The 20,702-nt window shown below is 34.1% G+C and overlaps 1 protein-coding gene across 3 annotated transcripts in view; it reads left to right on the top strand.

Moving 5' to 3' along the window:
* The window catches only part of CSMD3 (CUB and Sushi multiple domains 3), a 697,991-nt gene that overhangs the window by 618,402 nt on the left and 58,887 nt on the right, over nt 1–20,702 (top strand). For 2 of the 3 annotated variants that reach the window (XM_086465685.1, XM_086465682.1), the window contains 4 exons: nt 1,836–2,021; nt 3,390–3,584; nt 5,329–5,502; nt 18,692–18,865. In XM_086465685.1, coding sequence (XP_086321811.1) covers nt 1,836–2,021; nt 3,390–3,584; nt 5,329–5,502; nt 18,692–18,865 — 729 coding nt within the window. The remainder of the gene's footprint in view (nt 1–1,835; nt 2,022–3,389; nt 3,585–5,328; nt 5,503–18,691; nt 18,866–20,702) is intronic. The other variant, XM_086465684.1, reaches the window with a different exon arrangement.

Raw genomic sequence — 20,702 nt, 5'->3', positions numbered from 1 at the left:
CCCTCCTCTCTGCATGGATAGGTCTACCTAAAGTTTGCTAATGCAATCCAAGCTATTGAGATGTCTATGTTTAGTCTGTATCCAGGGGTAAACTGTAACAGTTGCTCTATTATCCAGCGATCCCTCACCAGCCAGGAATGGGAGTCAGAAAAAAGAGAGGAGGCCCATGGCTTGAAGTGAAAACAGATTTAATGAAATGGCACCAATATCCACAAAGGCATACAAAGTCATACTCAGGCAAATGAATACACAGCAGTGACAGTCAACAGGAGAGCAGTCCTCAGGAACAGGAATAACACAAAAGGTCCCCTTCCTCAGCAAACCTTCCTCCTTTATAATGTGCATGTACTATACCTGCCCTAGCTGACTCAGAACTGCTAACAGCCTGCCTAGCATGGCTGGCTTGTGATTCTGTCCCGGCTAAACCAGAACATGAGGAATTTGAGATATAATAAACAACTTGGTCATATGTTTTCATTTTAGTGTCATGGAGGCTTAGTTTCTTTCTTCAGCGGTATCGGATGAAATAGTAAAGCTTTGCTAGATGTTTAGTGAGAAGTAGAAGATGAGCATTCTTGTTTTTGTCAACTTGTTACTTTTTATCCTTCTGGAATCATGTCCTCATAGTCTCTGGAAGATGGAATTCAATGACATGCTTGGGGCCTTCACTATCTCCTGAGCACTGTTTTCTTATTTTCTTCTAAACGTGCGTTTGTCTCTAGTTGCCAGTGGATATTGTGATAGCCATAAGATATATGTTTTTATGGTTGCCCAGACCATGTGATGAGCAAATTAATGATAGTTTTGTGTGATCATTTCAGGGCAGCATGTCCTTTTTAAAAAAAAATTCCATGTCATATGCAGTTTCTTTTTATGACAATTCAAGCATGTTTTAACATTGGTAATCTGATCTCTGTTCTGCAAGTTGTCATAGCATTAGTGCTTAACTTGTGTCTCAGCTGTGATTGTTAGCTTTGGTACAGTGCCACACTGTCGTTATATTGCTCATGAAGCAGATCTGTCTTACATCAGATCAGCTCACAATAGGGGCAAAAATTGATTACTCGTTTTTATCAAGTATTTATGCATAGTCTGAGAAGCTTAATGTTTCATATCTCTGTGTAGGCAGGATAGGTCTTTTCTTAGTGTTCAAGATTCCACTTCAAAGTAAAGTACTAAAGAGTTAAGTGCCTAAGCCCTTTTTCTTTTGTGGATCTGATCTGCATTAGATGTATGGTGTTAAAATGTGGAGAAGCCCTGGTTTTGTTTTTATTCCCCAAACAGACAGAGCATTATTTAGAGTCAGATGTTCACTTGATACTTTCTTTCTACTGAATAATTTAGAAAAAAAAAGGCTTACACTTTCATTTGCCGATATTTTCAAAAGAGTATTTTCTTTCTGCTTTGCAGGAAGAAAAATAGAATGTCGAAAGTTAATTTTAGTGCTTTTCCAGAGGTCACACAATACATCTGATGGAAGAAACCTGAAGTACAAGCTAGATTCCTAATGTCTTAGGCTGGTGCTTTCTCATTCAACTATGCTTTTTCTCTATTCCCTTTTCTTTGACATTCTTCTGCATTTTGAATGGATAGCTGCAGTTCTGAACCAGTGTTCTTATTTTTAATGTCCTCCATCAAAAGACAAAAGCTTCCTGAGATTTAATTCCCTAAAAAGTTAAGGGAATTTATTTGTAGGCTTAAAACGCACATTAATGAGTTAAAAAGTAATTTTAATGAATTTAAGATTGTTGATGTTACAATACGTAAATGTTTGAGATGAGTGGAAACTTGTAGTGAAGAAGATATAAAATAACTATATCTTTCTCTTCACTCAGCAATATCTTGTGGAATTCCTAAATCTCCGTTAAATGGTGGGATATTAACTACAGATTATTTAGTTGGCACTCGCGTTACTTATTTTTGCAATGATGGCTATAGACTATCAGCAAAAGAACTTACTACCGCAGTCTGCCAGCCGGATGGTACCTGGAGCAATCACAATAAAACCCCTCGCTGTGTAGGTAAGTAACATATAACACTTTTCAGTGAGTAAGAGCCTGGCTGTACATTTTGTTTATTTATCCAAGGTACAAATCTTCACATTACTTAAAATTTCATCTTCAGGTTACTTTAATCTATGAATAGTTGCTGATATTAAATTATTGTGAAATACACGCTTGAAATGTATATATCTGAGATATATATAGAAGCATTCTGTGACAGAGGAAGAAATACACTAGAGTTTATAGAATGCATTCAATCTGATAATTAATTTCCAGCTAAATTAAAGTTAATGGCTGCAGAGGTTTATGCAAAGGCCATCTCTTCAGTGAGTTGCACAGTTCATATATTGTTAACAAACCCTATTTAGTATCCAGAATTGCAAAGTCTCTGATACTCTATGATACTTGTTTGAAACTGCTGCTTATTATTTATATTCAGCCCATCGTTATAATGCTACACCATCTAAACTTGGGGATACATCACTGAAGAGAAAATGCATGCTCAGTCCCAAAGAGAAGTGGATAGCAACAGTTATAAATAGGATATGAAAACCCAGGTGATCATAAAACTGATACAGAAATGTCAGGCTGTCTGATGCACATTAAGATTTGGATTATCTCACTAAATTAATTTTAGAAAAGAAAGAAAACATACCCTAGAATGTTTTTTAAGGATTTTCCCTTTTTCCCTTTTTTTTCTTTTTCTTGCTCTTATAAAATGCATTCCCTCATGCCCTTTCCGCTGTCTAAAGAACCAGTATAAATGGAGAGAAATAAAGTAGTATCCAGCAAAGATTTTCCTCTGTGCCTTTTGATTATGGAAAAAATTGTCATGCTTGTTAACCTTTTTCTATTAGATTAGGGTTGTAGAATGTTTTTGTTTGGCTTCTGCAGGAAGAACACATAGAATTAAGATATGAAATAAAATGTGAAAAAAACATCTTGGATATGAATATTATTTTATCTGTCACCAATGTGCAGCCTCTCCAAATGGGTCTTTAAGATCTCATAGAATTTACCTGGGTAGAAAATGAATTCCTAAATTGAAATATAGCTAACATTTTAGTAAAGATTCTGATGCCTGATATAAAATGTCAGAGGAGTTCCATGACTATCACTCTACAGTGAATTCAACCGTGGTATAGATTCTATCTACACCAATTGTATAGCTTTGCATATAGAGGCACTTCTCTATCTGGGTTATTGGTCATTATTAGTTAAATGAGAGAACTTGTACCTGCTAATGACAGGCAATTTCAAATACAGCCTTACTCTTCAGATACGTCACTGTATTTAAAATATATTTCTGAATTAATAGTGCTACAGATTTTCGTAATTTTCCTATACTGAGCCACAAATAACTATGTGTTTTTCTTATTTTGGAAGTTGTTACATGTCCCAGCATCAATTCTTTTGCATTGGAACATGGAAGATGGAGAATAGTGAATGGTTCACATTATGAGTATAAAACAAAAGTAGTTTTCAGCTGTGATCCAGGATATTATGGTTTGGGACCAGCATCTATAGAGTGTCTTGCTAATGGCACCTGGAGTTGGAGAAATGAGCGGCCTTACTGCCAAAGTGAGTACATGTTGTATCTGAATCTGCTGTACAGACTTCAAATAAAAATATTTTACTTGGCTGAATTAGAAATTAACTAATTAAATATTGGAATCAGTTAATTAGAAAATGCTTCCTGGCTGAGATTCCTGAGTATCCTACAGGCTGTTATTTTTAGATACAATCCATTAGGTTTAGTGACAAGGAACTATCTGCAAGCAGACTTCGGGTTTTTAACTGTCCCTAAATCTATAAAAGTACAAAAAAGTAACACAGAGCATTTTCCTATATATTTTTCTAAGTCAGGAATGATGTATAGTCTAGAAAAATGGAAAACCTTTAGCCTGTCTGCATACTTGATAAAAAAATCTCTCCACTCAGCTGGTTACCATATAGTGTGCAAGTCCACATTATTCTTATCATTAGGTGGTATCCTGATAACCTGCAATAGCTACTTTTCAAAAAAAGTAGTGAGTATTCAGATACTTTAAATGAGATAAATATATGGCTACAGTTATGCTCCTCTCACCCCCCATGAAAATCAGGGGGTTTATGTATTTAAATTTAGGTATCTCTTTTTCAGAAATGTGGGGTTTGGGGTACATTGAAGCCCCCAAATTCTCTACTTTTTCTTTCAATTCGCTCTTTGTGAAACACCACATGACATACGCTCTGATAGAATGGGATATGACTGTGGTTTTGGTGGAAGTGTCTAAACTGTATGTATCTGCATGTATTTGTATTAATACACACATATCTAAAAAGCAGAAAAAAAAGATGTGTAGATAAGCCAGATAACTGTGGGTTGGAATATATTTAGAATTTATTGAAAACATATTTGAAACTAATAAAAGAAGAGGCTGAAAAATTTGGAATTCCAAAACCAGATTAATTATATTTGAATTAACCTTAATTTTGAGTTCTTTACAACCTACTGGAAATATAATTTAAAATTTAGTGGATTTTAAAAAGTTAATTGCAATATATCACCTCTGCTAGTGTTAAAAATCTTGTGTATATGTCTGTATATCTCTCTATGTATATATTTTGCATACTATATATGTATTTGTAACCCTTTCTTCTTTAAAGACAAACATTTTTCACTGTATTTTCGGAAGTTTTGTTTGCAGTATTACCACTTACACATTTTTAGCATAAAGTTCACTAGCCGCTTTCACCCTTTGATAATCTACCATCTTGTTTACTAATAGTAAAGTTCTTTTTACTAATTCTTAAAAGAAAATATATGATTTTGAATGAAAAACTGCTTTGAATTCTAAATAAATAGCAAGGAATTCCATGCATGTTGTTCACTCATACCAACATATTCTGTGAATGCTAAGGCAAACATTTCATCATGAACTAGAAGATAAAAATGACGTCTCCCCAAAGAAACATAAAGACAATTTTAAAATGGCAACAATTTTGATATTCTAATATTAAGAAAAACTAATTGGTAATTAAAAAAAAAAAGACAAAGGTAATTAAATAGCAATATTGTTCTGAATGGTGTTTCTTTTAACTTTACAGAGACAGTTTTAATTGGTGTGTCCCACCTCTTTCTTAAGTGTTATTTCTGGGGAAGTAACAGTCTTTGTATGTGGATTTTGCATATACTTCTTCTATGGAGCAAAATACTTCAAGCTGTGAATTTTATTTATCTGCTTGACTGGTTGATAAGTATTGCTGGTTGATAAGTATTATTGTATGTGTGTTAGTGATATTCAGATGTACATTTCTGTTTTGTTTTGGGTTTGCCATAAAGTTATTTCTTGCGGAGAGCTTCCTACACCTCCAAATGGGAATAAGATTGGAACACAAATCACATACGGATCTACAGCTATATTTACTTGTGACTCAGGATACATGCTGGTTGGCTCTGCAGTGAGGGAATGTCTGTCTTCTGGACTCTGGAGTGGAATTGAGACCAGATGTTTAGGTATGGATACTACTGTCATGGCTTGCCTATTTTGCCTAGGAGACAAAACTAAGCCCAGTAAATCAACTTGTCTCTTCCTGTTAGCACAGACATTGAAGAGAGTTCTTCATTGTAAAAATGTGGGTGGCTAGGTTGTTTTTCTTATCAAATTATTACTGTGGTTACCTCTCCACAGATTGAATCCCTTTTTCAGTATCTTACCAACATGCAAAACTGGTGTCACTGGATTGCTGTATATGTCTCTAAAGTAGACCTATAAATAAAACAGCGAGACTGATTGATTCTAGGTGTGTCAGCTTTAGTACGTGTCCTCAGTAAAATATCTGCATAGCAGGCCTGAACTCAGAGGTTATGTTATAGAATTAATCTGTACAGTTGTGAAAGATACAGAAAAAAAAAAAAAAAAGTGAACTTGTGATGTTTGTTGAAACTTTGACAGAAGCATTGCAGCCTTCTTTCTGAGAGAAAATCGCTATTCGGACACTTTTTATAGAATTTGATTCCTTTTAGTTTTATGTGTTTAGGCATCTTCACTTGTTAAAATACTCAGACACGAGTCCCTGAATTGTTTATGAATAAAATGAACATGTGATCTCAATTAAACAATTTCAGGACTTCTTTTTGATTTGTTATTATCATGTGTACCTTGATCTGGCTTAGAGACATTGATTTTAACTCTATATGCAGTTAATATTTTAGTTTCAGTTGAAATCAAAGCTACGATAGTGTTCTGATTTTAGAATGCGCTATGAAATTCATATTGTACTATGTAATTTGTGGGGGCATGAGAACATAAAAGAATACCCATAAACTGAGACCTTCAGAAGAATTATAACCAGTATCTACATTAAATATAGGGAATATCTCTTTATGAAGATTGTTGTTTATCTTTTTAGACTACTCTCCACCCCAAATAAATTTCCCTCTATAATACAGCAGTATTTGGTGCCAATCTTCACTTAAGCTTAATCTGAATGACTCATGAATGAGGAGAAGTGTTGCTTATCAAGCTACAAGTCTGAAGATGAAGTGTTTCCTGATGTATAGCTGAGGGGAACATACTGCCTTTGTTTATGTTTCACTTTTACAATGAAAACCATTTAGTAGAGGAAGAAAAAAGAAAAGGTCTTCATATTTGATTTTTTTTTTTTTTCTAAATTGTCAGAAATGGTAAAACAGACTGATTTAAATCTAAAAGTTTTGGGGCACCGTAGTATGTGTGTAATGAAAATATTCGGATGTTTTGTTTTGTTTTGTTTCATTTTTACTGGTTTGTCTTCAAAGGTTACAGCTATTGAAGTTTGGGGAAATGTAAAAATTTTCATCTAAGAAATATTCGTCTAAAACCAGCCAAATTATCTGCTATTTGTTATAGGACCTTGGAAAAATATTTGAATTTAAGAATTTTGCCAAAATAACTTTATTCCAAGTAAAGGTCAACACAGAATGAATTTAATTTCTCCTACATTTACCTGTAGAAATAAAAATTTAGTATAAGCTTAATAATAGTAATAGGGGTTGCATAATCTTTACTTGAAACTTAAAAGAAGACTCTGAAGTAATCAGTTTTCAGATTAAACAGATTATTATTTTTTTTTAACTTCTCAAAACATGTTTGTTATTATCAAGTTCATATACTATCATGTCCCATAAAAATAAAGACTTAGGAAAATGTGTTAAAATGACTATATGACTAGAGGGGAAAACAGTAATCTAAAAGATATCTTTTTTATCAGACTAACAGGACTATAGTAAATCTTAAGAAAGCATGAATAAAAGTTTTACTTACAGAAATAGAATGTAGTATACATCATATATAGCATAAAAAAAAAAAAAAAACACAAAAAAAACATGTGTAGAAAGAAGAGCTACTGACAGAGCAAATTTATAAAAGGGAGAGATAATGGGAACCGTAACTGCTCTTGCAGCAACACTGTCTGCTGCGCTACATCACTGTGCAGGAATGAACTTCTGGAAAGACTCAGACTAACTCAGTTTGATTCTTGTTTCCTCAACAAGTATTTTGAGACTTAAGATAGAGAGATGGGTTCAGCTAAACAAATCAGAAGTCAGAAATTTGTTTAAGAAGGCTGAGAAAAAAAAATTGTCAGAAGGTTGAGGAAATGGAGGAAATTAAATAAATGGTAGAATGTGGGAGAAAGGAGAGAATATACAGCAGGAAGATCTACAGAGCGGGTATTGTAATGATCTGAGAAATAATTTTTTGTGCAAGTATGAATCAATTCTGTTGTTTGTTTTCAATCACTGAAAAATAGTAAGAAAAAAATTTAATTTTCACTTTCTGCTTTTAAAGGTGTCTTGGTTTGAAAGACGGGTGTCTGCTGAGGAAGGCAGGAGCCTCCCTTGAAATGGAAAATGCAACTCCCTTCCCTCCAAATTATTATAATTTTGAAATTAACGAGCCTTCAGGCAAAGATATGGGGAATAGGAATAACAGTTCTTTACTTATATATATATATATATATATATATATATATATATAACACAAGGCAGAAAGGAAAAAAAAAATCCACTGGTTTACACTGACAGAGTCAGAAATACAACCTGACACCCTGTTAGGGTGGCAGTAGCAGTCCGATAAGATGGTGGCTGCAGTCCTCCTGAAGTGATGGATGTAGTTCTGTTGAAGCAGAGATCTTGTAAAAGGGTCTGGTCTTCCTCCGAAGTGGTAGGTAGGTAGCTCTTGTCCTCTGGAAATCCAGTGGGGGAAAAAACTCCTCTGGGAATCCAGTGGAAGAAGGCTGCTAGGGTGTTCGAGATCTCAGTTTTTATTTAGCATGGACTGCTTGGCTCCTTCCCCCCGGACGGAGCATCTCACAATGGGATGGGGAGTCGTGAGGCAGTTCCTTGATGGGCCATTAACAGGGGATAGTCCAGGAGCGAGTTATCGATGGGTCATGCGATAAGGCATTGTTGTGCCCATTAACAGAAGATAGTCCAGAAGGGGAAGGCAGGGAGCACCGCCCACCTGGTCTCAACAGCTCATGAAGATGGTAATAGAATACTTTTTTGGGGGGCACATCTTACACTGTAACCTAGGACAAAAGCTTACCTGCTCATAACCATAGGCTTTTTTCACCATTTGTTTTAGAGCCTTCCCACTTTTACTTGCTGAAAAATGTAATTATGCTTGGACTCTAGTGACTTCCAGTGTGTTTCTATTTTAAGCATTGAAGAGGCCCTTACGAGTACACTTAGATGACATTAATGAAACCCTACAGGATAAAATAATATCCTTTTACAAGTATTTGGTTTACAATTTTTTTGAAAGTGCTACTCAAATTGTTTCATTTAGTCATTGTGTTAGACAACCTAAGTTTCATTCCAGTTCTGTGTAATTTGAAAAATTTATGAAAGGTGTAATAGTTAAGAATATAGGTATCAGCAATAGAACCTAAAACTAGTTAGTGTCGAACCTAATTAGATAGAGAAAAGAACTAGAACATAGGTAAGCTGTAAATCACCAAAAATATTGACTAAAATAAAAATTGTTACATCACAAATAAAATTCCACGACATTTTGGACAGTAGTGCCTGATTTTAATGACAAAGTAGTCTCAGAATATGTAGATAGTTTTCACAGCCCATTGTTATCTTTCTGTTCCTGCTTCTTTTATTACAAGAAGGATAGTACTTTATGGCTATTGAATTAGGAGACAGTAGATGGCAAAGAGAATTAGAACGTTTAACACAACTGCCCTCCTTGCTGAACACTTTTTTTTTTTTTTTTTTTTTTTTTTTTTTTCAGAATAGAATCATAGAATGGTTTGGGTTGGAAGGGACCTCAAAGATCACCTAGTTCCAACCCCTCTGCCATGGGCAGGGACACCTTCCACGAAAACATGTTGCTCAAAACCCCATCCAACCTGACCTTGAACACTGCCAGGGAGGGGGCAGCCACAGCTTCCCTGGGCAACCTCTTCCAGTGTCTCACCACTCTCACAGTAACACTAAATAACAATGTAGTTCTGTGTGAGTAACAATATCAATGTAAAAATCTTGGTTTGATCTTTCAATTAATGTAGTGGGAAATTGACTTCTGGATCAGTATTCTTGTTCTCCATAGCTGGTGACAAGAAACAATTTTCAATTTGAAAAAATAAATGAATCAACAGAGAGCTCGTCAAGTAATTCTGTTGTGCAAGTCTTAAAAACAAATACGTGCTTCACAAGACTTTGTGGTTAAACACTATGAAAAAAAAAAAAGTCCTTTAAAATAAAGTAACAATCAAAGAAAAAAAACATGACTGTTGTGTCTCCATAGTTACAGACTGCCTGTCACATTCTATTCTGCTTGATCTTTTTCTATACTGAAAACATTAAATCAGTTTCTATGGGAAAGTCTATGTAATAAATTCTGGAGAAACATTCAGAAACATAGAACAGATTTCTTTTGAATATCCTGTTCATAAAAAGAAACTGACAAAGCTGTGTATTTTGCTATACACTTTCCTCAGGGAAAAATATTTAAATATTTGATGAAGAAGTTAATTTTTCTGTCTCTGTTTATATGAAAACTTAGCATATTTGCATTATTTTATTTATTTATGACATTAATTTTATTTGCTTTAATTTACTGACATGAGTAGCAATGATCAGTAAAACATTTTCATACTGATAAAAAAATTTTGAGATATTTTTATTTATTTATTTTAGTTTCTGTAATCAGCCGTTTATTAAACTGAGCATTTCCCAGAGGAGAAATAAATAGAGTGTACTTCGTTAACTCCATAGTACTTTCATATTTTTTAATTAATATATGAATGATGAATAAAACTTCCCAACATTTCCTAAGGTTTCTGTTAACACTGAGATTTTCTTCCCTTTCTTCATTAGCACTATTTTCAGACTTTTTATTAACTCAAAGGAGAAGCATTATCAGAAGATCATTATTTTTACAATGTCATGATTTAAGGGTCAGGACTGTTTTGGAGGGGTGGGTCAAGGATAATGTAGCTTGGCAGGAGGAAATACATAGGCATTTCCGGAAAGCAGCACAATTTTTGAAGTGAACTGTGGATAGAAGTTGATGTGGTGATCAGTTATGTGCTGAAATGCATTTTTTTGAGGTTTGTATTGGTTGTCTTTTTAAAATTTTTCATGTATTATTTTGGTTATCGTTTCAGAAAACTTAGCTAACAAAACCCAACGAAGTAAAGCTAAGAAAGAAAAAACCAGCATGCTTTGGAAAGCCTTTCTGTTGGATACAAATCTTCTTACACTTAAAAGCAGCAGCTGTTTTCTTATATTATTCCAAAGAATTCTTTCTAGGACCTTGCTCAGTTTTAATGTGATGTACAAAGTTTCATACTTCTCTTTGGAGGGTATCTAATTTTATTGAGTCTCAGTTGTATTAGTTACATGAATGAAAGTACTTTTAGAAGATGCTTAGACATCACATCAATGAAAACCATATAAAAACTAAGAAAAAAGATTTATTTTCAACCACTTGTCAAGCTCATTAGAGGAAAGATACCTTATGCAAACTTATTTTTTGTTGATTGGTGAGCTTAATCCAGCTTTTCACATGCTCTTCAAATCAGCTGAACTACACTTAACCCTCGCTTCTTAATTCCTTCTTCTTTATCAATTCCTCCTAACACCTGAACATATTGATAAAACAGATCTGTTGATATTCTCTCCCTTATTTACCAAAATTCATTGCTGTCATTTCCCACATATGTCCCAAGAAGAGTTGGCAACTGCTGGAATGATAGGTGTGTTCAGTTCTGCAAGCTAGTATTAAACCTGAAATCAAGATAAACAATGAAATTAAATTTTATAAAGGTCTATAAGATCTCATATTTTGTTGTTAATGTCAACATTATTAAATGATATTGTATTTAGCTTGCTCGGAGAACTAAATACACCTTTATAAAATGCTAAGTAACCTTATGAGTTAAAATGCAAAAAGGAATAATTGAGTTTACTTGATCAATAAGGCACAGGGAGCTGTGTTTCCAGTATTAGTGGAGTATTCAATAAAGACAGAAAAGTAGCAGAAAAAGCTAATAGGGTTAGAATAAGCGGTAAATATTGGCATTAGTTCTTATTCACCATATAATAGAATCAGGAATATCTATCATCTCTTCACTTAAGAGAAATAGTAAACCTCACATACTGTGTATTTGTCTGCCTTAGTACATAGTCCAGCAGGAAGGAACAGATCGTAAGACAAATAATTTGTTCTGAATTCTCTATAGAATCATAGAATCATTAGGTTGGAATAAACCTCTGAGATCACATATGGTTCAGATATTTTCCTTGGGCAGTAGCTGGTATAGTCCTCAGGACTAAACGTTGTCATTACTCATGTGGTTCTAAGCTGTCAAATAATTTTGACCCCTTTGTCTCCAAAAGGAGATAGAACCCTTGATTTGCGCACCTAGAATTGAGCTTCTCTATGTGCTTCCTCTGAAAGGAAGCTAATTTGTTCATAGCAAAACCACTCAGCACACTTAAGAGTTAGGAGGATCTGAACCAAAATGCTAATGTAGACACAACCTGCGACTTTTTAGCTGAGGAATTTTTACCCCAGTTTTACTCAACTCTCTCTTCCTTTTTTCATGCAAAAATACCAATTCCAAACACTAACAAGTCATTGGTAACAGCCTGCTACTCATAAAGAAAACATGATGACACATGAGAAAACAGTTATTGAAAGGTTCTGTACAGAGCAATGCTGCCAATGGGGTAAAAAGAGTAGCAGACATACCAGCTGAGGCAGAGCAACCGTGTAAGCTGACAGCCAAGAATATGCAGTGCATGAATCAATCAGTGCTGTGGAGAGGTGTGAGGAACAGGTAAAGATCTGCCATTTAGCAGCTCCAGTCAATTCATAACTGAAAGGTAACGTGATAAGCGATGAAAATTTCTTTTCATATGACCAGTTTATAAGGTGTGTACATTACTGAATGAAAGCACCAGTGGGGACGTTAGATAATCAAATTAGACGGTATGAAAATATATTAGATTTATATAAATTAAATCAGGAACTGAAATATATGTGTATTTATGTTATATGCAATTTATGTATTTGGAAGAGCAAGTTAGAGCAGTAGAGCTGGAAAGTTATCTTTCAATTCTTTTATTTAAGAGGAAGGTATGCATACTCAGGAGTGAGTGTAACTTTAAATTTTTATCAGGTTAGGACAAAGGAACCATAGTATTTACATTTTCCCAATCAGCTTTCAGTCACTGAAATGGTTCTGTGGTTTTGTATCCTCTGAAGTGTAGCCTTTCTGCCACTATTTTTCATCCTTAAAACTTTTGGAAAAACATACATGCAACTGACTTCCTCTTCACTGTTTTTGAACATCTTTGTTCTTCAATACAACTGCATAATAATAACCAGTCTTTCAAATGGAGTATGTGATGTTTCATCTTTAAATTTTCACAAATTCAACGTTTCAAGGAATTTGACAGAGAACCTCCCTCTGTGGGCCATGGGTTAAAAAAGATTTAAAAGAACTTTACCATTTATCCTGAACAGTTTTAGTACAACTTGAACAGCTGGCAAGGTGAGGATCTTTTGAAACTAGCTGGAGAAAGACCCCACACCCTGTTTTGTCCAGGGCTGCGCCAGTGTTGTTTCAATACTGTGATTTCCCATAGAAGATCTTGTCTGTGAACAGAGGGATGTAAGAAAATATATCCTTATAAGAAATGCAAGCCCTGTAGAGAAGAAAGAAATTCCAGCAAATAATTCTTCCCTCTTCAGCTGAGCTTACTTGACAGGTTAATTAACTTTGTTGAATAATAACCTAAATCTCTTTTTTCAATAATATAGTGATATGTAGATTTCTTGCACTACTGTGCTCATGTTTGACATTACTGACAGCTAAAATAAGCATAAGCACGTTTCTGCCATTTAATGTAAAGATTTTGCATTCATTTATTCCTAGTCTTGCATCTCAGAGATTGACCAGCAGGAAAGAAACCTCATTTGCAGCTGAGGTTTCAAAGGTTCTGACACTAAGTTAATATGCTCATTCTTTGTTCCTAGAGTTGGATTTCGTGCCATTAATTTATTTGGTGTTCACACGTTATTAATGTGCTTCATTCCTACATTTTGACTAATTTTGTTTCTTAATAATGTTTCATGTAGTTATTCTTCTCAAGCTTTGCTAGACTGGAAATTGAGAATGTTATAAAATTTTTTATTTCACCCCTCAAATCTGCTTCTCAGTAGAAACTTCACATTCAATCTCTTCTTTATAGCATTCACTCATTGCCTTTACAAAAGTGACACTTTTTGATTCAGTATTATAAATTATGGGTTACATTAAGACCTAAGGGTCTCAACTGGATTCATAGAACTGCTGTATAGGTCTTTTATATCCAGATCACAGAAAAGATGGAACTACACCCAGGCTTATGATACAGCACTAGAATAAAGACATTGACAATGAATAAGACTATCCTGAAAACAAGACTATAATAGCCTAGTCTAAAATTAGAATCCTAACCTAGTGTGAAGTCAGCTATTTACTATTGGGGTTTTAGAATACTTTCTTCCCCCCAGTAATAGTAATTATGATAATCTAATTGTTGTAAACTGTTGAATGGAGATTTTGCTTAACATTTGCTAATTTTATTTCAGCTTTTCTTCTGTTCATAACCCAGTTATTAATGCAGTGCAGTAAATGTTCTATTTGTTCTGTGTTTGTATTTTGCAATGTACCATGCAAGAGTGTTTTTTTCCTCCCTCATTCATTCTGATAAATGCATATCAGAAGTACAATGTTGATCTTACTGCTTGAACCACATCCTCTGTCCCATATTTCCCACAAATTTTATATGATTGTTTTCTATTTTTTTTTGTTTTCAATAGCCTTCTAGAGTGACTTCAACAGTTTTATATTTGCTTGTAATTGGTCTTAGAATCAGAATATTATCATAGAATCATAGAACGCATTGGGCTGGAAGGGACCCCCAAAGGTCATCTTGTCCAACCCCCCTGCAGTGAGCAGGGACTTCTTTAGCTAGATCAGGTTGCCCAGAAGTGATATTCCGTTAGATAATAACAGTACTATTAAGTATTTTGTACATGATAAGTAAATATTCAATGACGTAATGATTGTTTAAACAAGAGCGTAAATTGATAATAGAATTGGTGTTTCTTAAATGTTTTCTCATTTATTTGCAAAATAAATTTACTGGCAAACAAGAAAAATACAAAAAAATCAGGAGACAACATTGCTGCTCATTATTTGGACCTTTGTTTTCCCAAGAGTACTCTTAGTTTTTTTCTCAGCAGTCCTTTGCTTTCTACTTCCTTATCTTTTTGCACCTGTTTTCAGTTTTCTGCCATAGTTTTTCTGGCAGGTCTTGTTCATATTTACAGAGAACTTTTACAATATAATACCCAGTTTGCAGTGTTTGCATTCAGTCCCCCATGAAAACACTCCACCTGCAGAGTTTAGCTCCTGAGCAGTTTTGTATCTGGATTGCATTTAGGAGGAATAATTAAGCTATCTCATTGCAAAAGACCGTTAGCCACACCTTATGGTTATATTAAGTGCAGGCTAGTTATTACAACATTCAGTTTTATCCTTTGATTAATTTTCATTATAACTAATTTCACAACTAAAATGTTCCTCTTCCATAATGATTCAACTGAGGTATGTATGACATATTTCTCAAATGAGAACAGGTTTAAATTTGTGTCGCTTTATGGCTTTGCACTATTTTTTGTTGCAGTGAAATCATATGTTACTCCTTGTTTATAACAGTGTGACAAAACTGACATCAATTATATAGTAGATGATATATATGTATAATACTGGCAAGTGAGTGGAAAAAGCTTTTAGGGATACAGCTGTGAGATAAAATGAAGGAATAGAGTTGATCTTTGATGCCATTGCACAATAAGTATGTCTCATTCAGAAACAAAGGCAGTTTCTCAGAAACTATACATGTGTAGAATTTGTTTTTCTCAGACTATCAAAGAATCAGTAGTAAAGTGAAAGCTTTGAAAACCGTCCACAAAAAAAAAATCCTTAAAATCTCAAAACTCACTATTATAAATATATACACCTGTATATGTAGATGTAAACACATAATACACATAAAAAGCATCAAAGGCTATTGAACAGCACTTCGAAAATTCATTTCAGAATGTTAATAAGGGGAAATACATATCTTTATTTGTCACAAATCCCTTAACATGAGAGTTCAAATGGAAGTTTAAATGGAAAACCAAATAACAGCAGAATTGTTCATAAAAGCTACTGTGATGTGCAATAACGAATATAAACATATCCTTAATGTATAATAAACATGTATATGAAGATGTTGAACAGTGTCAGGCCCAGTATCGATCCCTGGGTGACCCCACTTGTGACAGGCTGCTAGCCTGAGTAAAAACCAGTGATCACTACCCACTGAGTGTGGCCTGTTCAACAATTCCCTACTCATCTCACAGATCACCCACCCAATCTGTACCTTGCCAGTTTGTCCAGGAGAAGGCTGTGTAAAACAGTGTTAAGTGCTTTACTGAGGTCCAGGTAAACAACATCCACTGCTCTCCCCTTGTCAACAGAAGATGTCAAAGAAAGTCAAAAGAAAAGAAGAAAGAAAAAAAAGAAACTCAAAAGTCAAAAGAAGTTGTCAAAACTAGGGTCTGAGAAATTTATGACAATGAGAGGAAGTAGACTAAGAGGATGAGAATTTTAAGTAATTTTAAATTTTCTCAAGCTAGACAGAGACATTAATGCAAGACTTACAGGTGATTTACAATGAATTTTTCACCTGTTGTAGTTGTGTGTTTTTTTGTAATTTCCATGCACAGTTGCAGAAACTGCAGTGTGATCTTAATCACCTGATGTGTTGAATTAATTCAGTTTTATTCCCTCTGCACAGGAAACAGAGCTTGACCTTTCTGGTGGTGTGTTCTGCCTCCACTCTACTGTCATAAAGCAACACTAAAATCTTAATTAAGAACCTGGCCAAATACTGTAATTAAATATGATTAGAAAATTATTTCCTTGAACATGGTCTGAATCACTGCAAACTGTCTGGCTGCAGTTCTTCTAGAAACTGATCTTTTCCAGCTCAGTTTTTACTCCTCATTCAGTTAGTCCTGTTTATCATCACAAACATGATAGGATAGAGAAATTGGGCCCTTTGTGGTACGTACAAAAAGTCTACTACATGCTGAACAGATTATGACTTTCCTGGAGAAGTACTCTGACAAAAATTTTGTAAGCATGTATTATGCCATCTTATCCCAGAAAACATAAAACAAATTTCAAGTGCGCTTGGGGGCCTGATTTGGCTGGAACGCAATCACAGCCTAGCCATGCTAGGCAGGCCATCAGCAGTTTCAAGTCAGCCAGGGCAGCTGACCTGAGTGAGCTACAGGGGCAGCCCATGCTGTAACATCATGGTCATTATAAAGGGAGAAGGTTTGCTATGGAGAGGGAGATCCTGTGGGATTTCTCATGGGATTCCTTCTGTCTGTTCTCTGGCTTCTCCTAAGGACTACTGTCCTGTTGATTGTGATGACTGGATATTAGTTTAGCAAAGGATAACTCTATATATCTCTGTTGGTATTGGTGGTGTTTCATTAATTCTCTTTCACTTCTACTCATGGGCCTTCTCTGCTTTTCCTGATTCCCCACCCTGGTTGGTGAGGGGTCTTTGGGCAACAGAGTGACTGTTACAGTTTAGCCCTGGGTACAGACCAAATGTAGACACCTGGTCCTTAAGTAACACTGAGGGAAATGGGGAGGGGACAAACAGGGGGGGAATATACTCTTGAACAGTACCAGATTTGGACTCCTGTTCCTTATACAGAAGTTGAATTGCACTTACAATTTAATCTGTGTGAAGGTTTACATAATGCCTATATTATAAACTCTGATAGTTTTATCATGATTCGTATGACAAAATATTTTATGAGGCTTAAGTTGCCAGATGCAAGTTATAAGAAACTATAGATTTTTTTTTTTTTTTTTTTTTTTTTTTTTGTAGGGAGTTTCTAGCCCTGAAAGAGTGAGGCAAAATGCTGAAAATTATGTCAGAATATTATAAACACTTAAAAGTTCAAAGGATAAAATAATCCAAACTATATTGATTGTAAATGTCCTTGCTTATTAGCAGCCCCATGTTTTGGGGGTTTGTTTGTGGGAGTTTTTTTTTGGAGGAGAACTGCCAGAGAAACGGAGAGCAGAGGAATTTGGGTGGCTGATAATATTATTTTTTTTTTCCAATAAAGTACTAGTTGAAACACTACTCATTTTTCTTGCTTGCCTTACTTGTTTTTGCAGTGAGTTCTCTACCATATGGCACAGCCTCCATGAGGCCAACCATTCTCAGAGGATTTTCTGTTACCACATTATTTGCTGAGTCGCAGTGCCCATTTTCCAGAGTTCATTAAGACAAATAGTAACAAATGACACATGGTTCATTCTTTTTCCCAGCTTCTGTCTAGATTAAATGTCTGTTTGTGACTTCCATAGTGTAAATAAAATATTTCTTAGATTTTGAGAATACAGGGTAGCATATTAGTCCAAGACATAAAAAGGTTTTTGGTTGCAGGATATCTGGATGCATTTGCACTGACTATCTTTAACCCAAACATGTTTATCTCTTTGGGATTCTTCTGGGATTGATAGGAGAGAAAGAATGGAAGACAATCCAGAGCATCATATTTCAGCAACAAACTGTCCAAGTTAATTTGTTTCAATTTTAAGAAGGTTATATTTATAATATCCACATTGATCGATATTTATTATATTTTTATTTGTATTTAGATGTATTTTTAATATTTATTTATTGAAATCTATAATGGTGTAATGTTAACTTTATTCAGTTTATTCTTAACCAAATTAAAACTAAGAGAAATAACATAGAAATTTACAGGTTTTTTAATAAAAAGGAGTTACTCATGTTTTTTAAAATAAATTTGATAACATGTATGAGATTTAATCTCTTTGCTACGCTGTCTTTTTGTAATACAGTTGTCTTTTTTGTGTACAGTTCTACCTACACAAACGCAATACTGCAATTTTCCTTGTTAATAAAAAAAGACCTTTGAATGAAGTAAAAAAAATTGAAAGATGTTCAGCATTTCTTTGTTTTAAGGATGTATATTTAAAATTTCTCTGGCATAGTTACTGATCATTTTTTCTTTATTTTTTTTAATTTACTTTGAAAAATCTAGCTGGTCACTGTGGTGTTCCAGATCTTATAGTCAATGGTCAAGTAATTGGAGAAAATTACGGATATAGAGACACAGTTGTATACCAGTGCAGTCCTGGTTTTCGGTTGATTGGTTCTTCTGTACGAATCTGTCAACAGGATCACAACTGGTCTGGTCAGCTTCCATCCTGTGTGCGTAAGTAAGCATGGAACACATACTGATTAATGTTACAGGAATGACAAATAAACTCATGCTTTTGAGTTTTTTCCGTCTCCTCACAGAGATCAGAGATACTGTTACTTTGCTTTCTGGTTTGGGTTTTGGCTTTTTTAGCATGAATTTTGTATTTTGTTAATGAGGCTCCTTTTGTGTGGTAAGTGTGTCAACATATCACATGAAATACCATTAAGTAATAACAGTCTAAGCTGTATTCCATTTAGGAAAATTTGAGAGTTCTTGAAGATTCTCAATCAAATTACAATATGTTTCAATAATTCAGGTTCAGTAATATCAGTGTATTGAAAATGTATTAATCCACTTCAAATTTTCTATTTTTGTAGCTACATTTTTGTAGCAGGAATTATCTGAATGATGAATCATAATACACTATGTTAATTCATAATTCTTACTGCTCACTCTTTTGTTTTACTTTATAGATATAACACTACTATAATAATTTTGTTTCTGCTTTGTAATATAGTAATAGATCATTAATTTATATTACATTTCAGACCAACACACTTCTTTATAGGTAACTGTTAAGGCAATAAAATTAGGCACCATTAATCAAGAATTTCTAAATTTAAATGTTAATATCAGTGTTAGAACTGAAAACAAAAGTTGTTTTGGATGTGCTAACAGCAAAGAATATAGACGTATTTTCTTCTTTAATCAAATGGAAGCTGTTTATTTGAATACAGGAGGATGTGCAATAAAGCGTGCCAGAAAAGGACACAAGACTTGTGAAAAAGCTTAGACTTGCAAAAGGCTGCTATAAACAGCAGCTGCCTCTAACTTTGTGATAGATATTTAGGAACAGCTCCACTTCAGGTCAGAGGTTCAAATTAAGTCTGGAAAAATAGTCCCATATACCTTTATTTATTCAGTTTCAGTTGTTTTAATTGAATTTTTGAGATAATATGTTTAGTTATTCTGAGCTTTTCACGTTTGAATTCACCATTCCTGTGTATACAGTGAGCAGACTTGTTACAGCTGTTGTGTATTGCTACTGTATATGCGTGGGTATTATTCTAAATTTTATGCAAATATCATACTTCTGTTTTCACAAGAATAATTTTTATTGTTCTTATACGTACATTTGAAAAATATCTTTGTGAGCCGAATGCCTATCTTTGCCTGACAATTTTACAAATGTTAACAGTTTAGTGTATGATTCCAGTTACTCTTTTTGGGAAAAAATTCAATTCCTTATATAAAAATTTCAGATAACATAAAGATAATATATTTGATTAAAATAACTAACATAGTGATGTTAGTAGAACACACAGAGTTTATTTTAACTTTTATTCATAGCATATACTGTGACTTGTCTGTATGCTATACTAGTTCTTAAGGACCATTTTCACTTTTTTGATGTTGTTAAAAGCTTTATTTAGATTATATGGATGGGTATTTGTTAGACCTAACAAACAAGTTTAGAAAAACAGTGACATTTATAAAGTGATAAAAATTAATTAAATAATTTATTCTATGGCTTTTTTTCCTTTTAAATTAATGGTGAACATTTTATTTGTCTTGCCAACAACTGGAGTTTGATAAAGCTTAGGAAAACATAATTATACATTTTTTTACTTATTTTGGGAAAATTAATTTGTGTTTTGTTTTCCTTACTATGTTTGCACATGGTCTTTATGGGTGCAGAAAAGGAACTTTACCTTCTGTAATCAGTTTTTGTATAAAAACCAGAAAAGTTTCACAATGTCCACAATGTGTCATATATCCAGTCATAAATTTACAGTTTCATGAAGTACTTAGGCCTCAAAGATAAACCAGAGTGGGTCAATACTAAGAC

The sequence above is a fragment of the Leptosomus discolor genome, chromosome 5 (genome assembly GCF_034619465.1).
Source record: "Leptosomus discolor isolate bLepDis1 chromosome 5, bLepDis1.hap2, whole genome shotgun sequence".
Lineage (NCBI taxonomy): Eukaryota > Metazoa > Chordata > Aves > Leptosomiformes > Leptosomidae > Leptosomus > Leptosomus discolor.
This window is presented reverse-complemented; position numbering and strand designations above follow the sequence as displayed.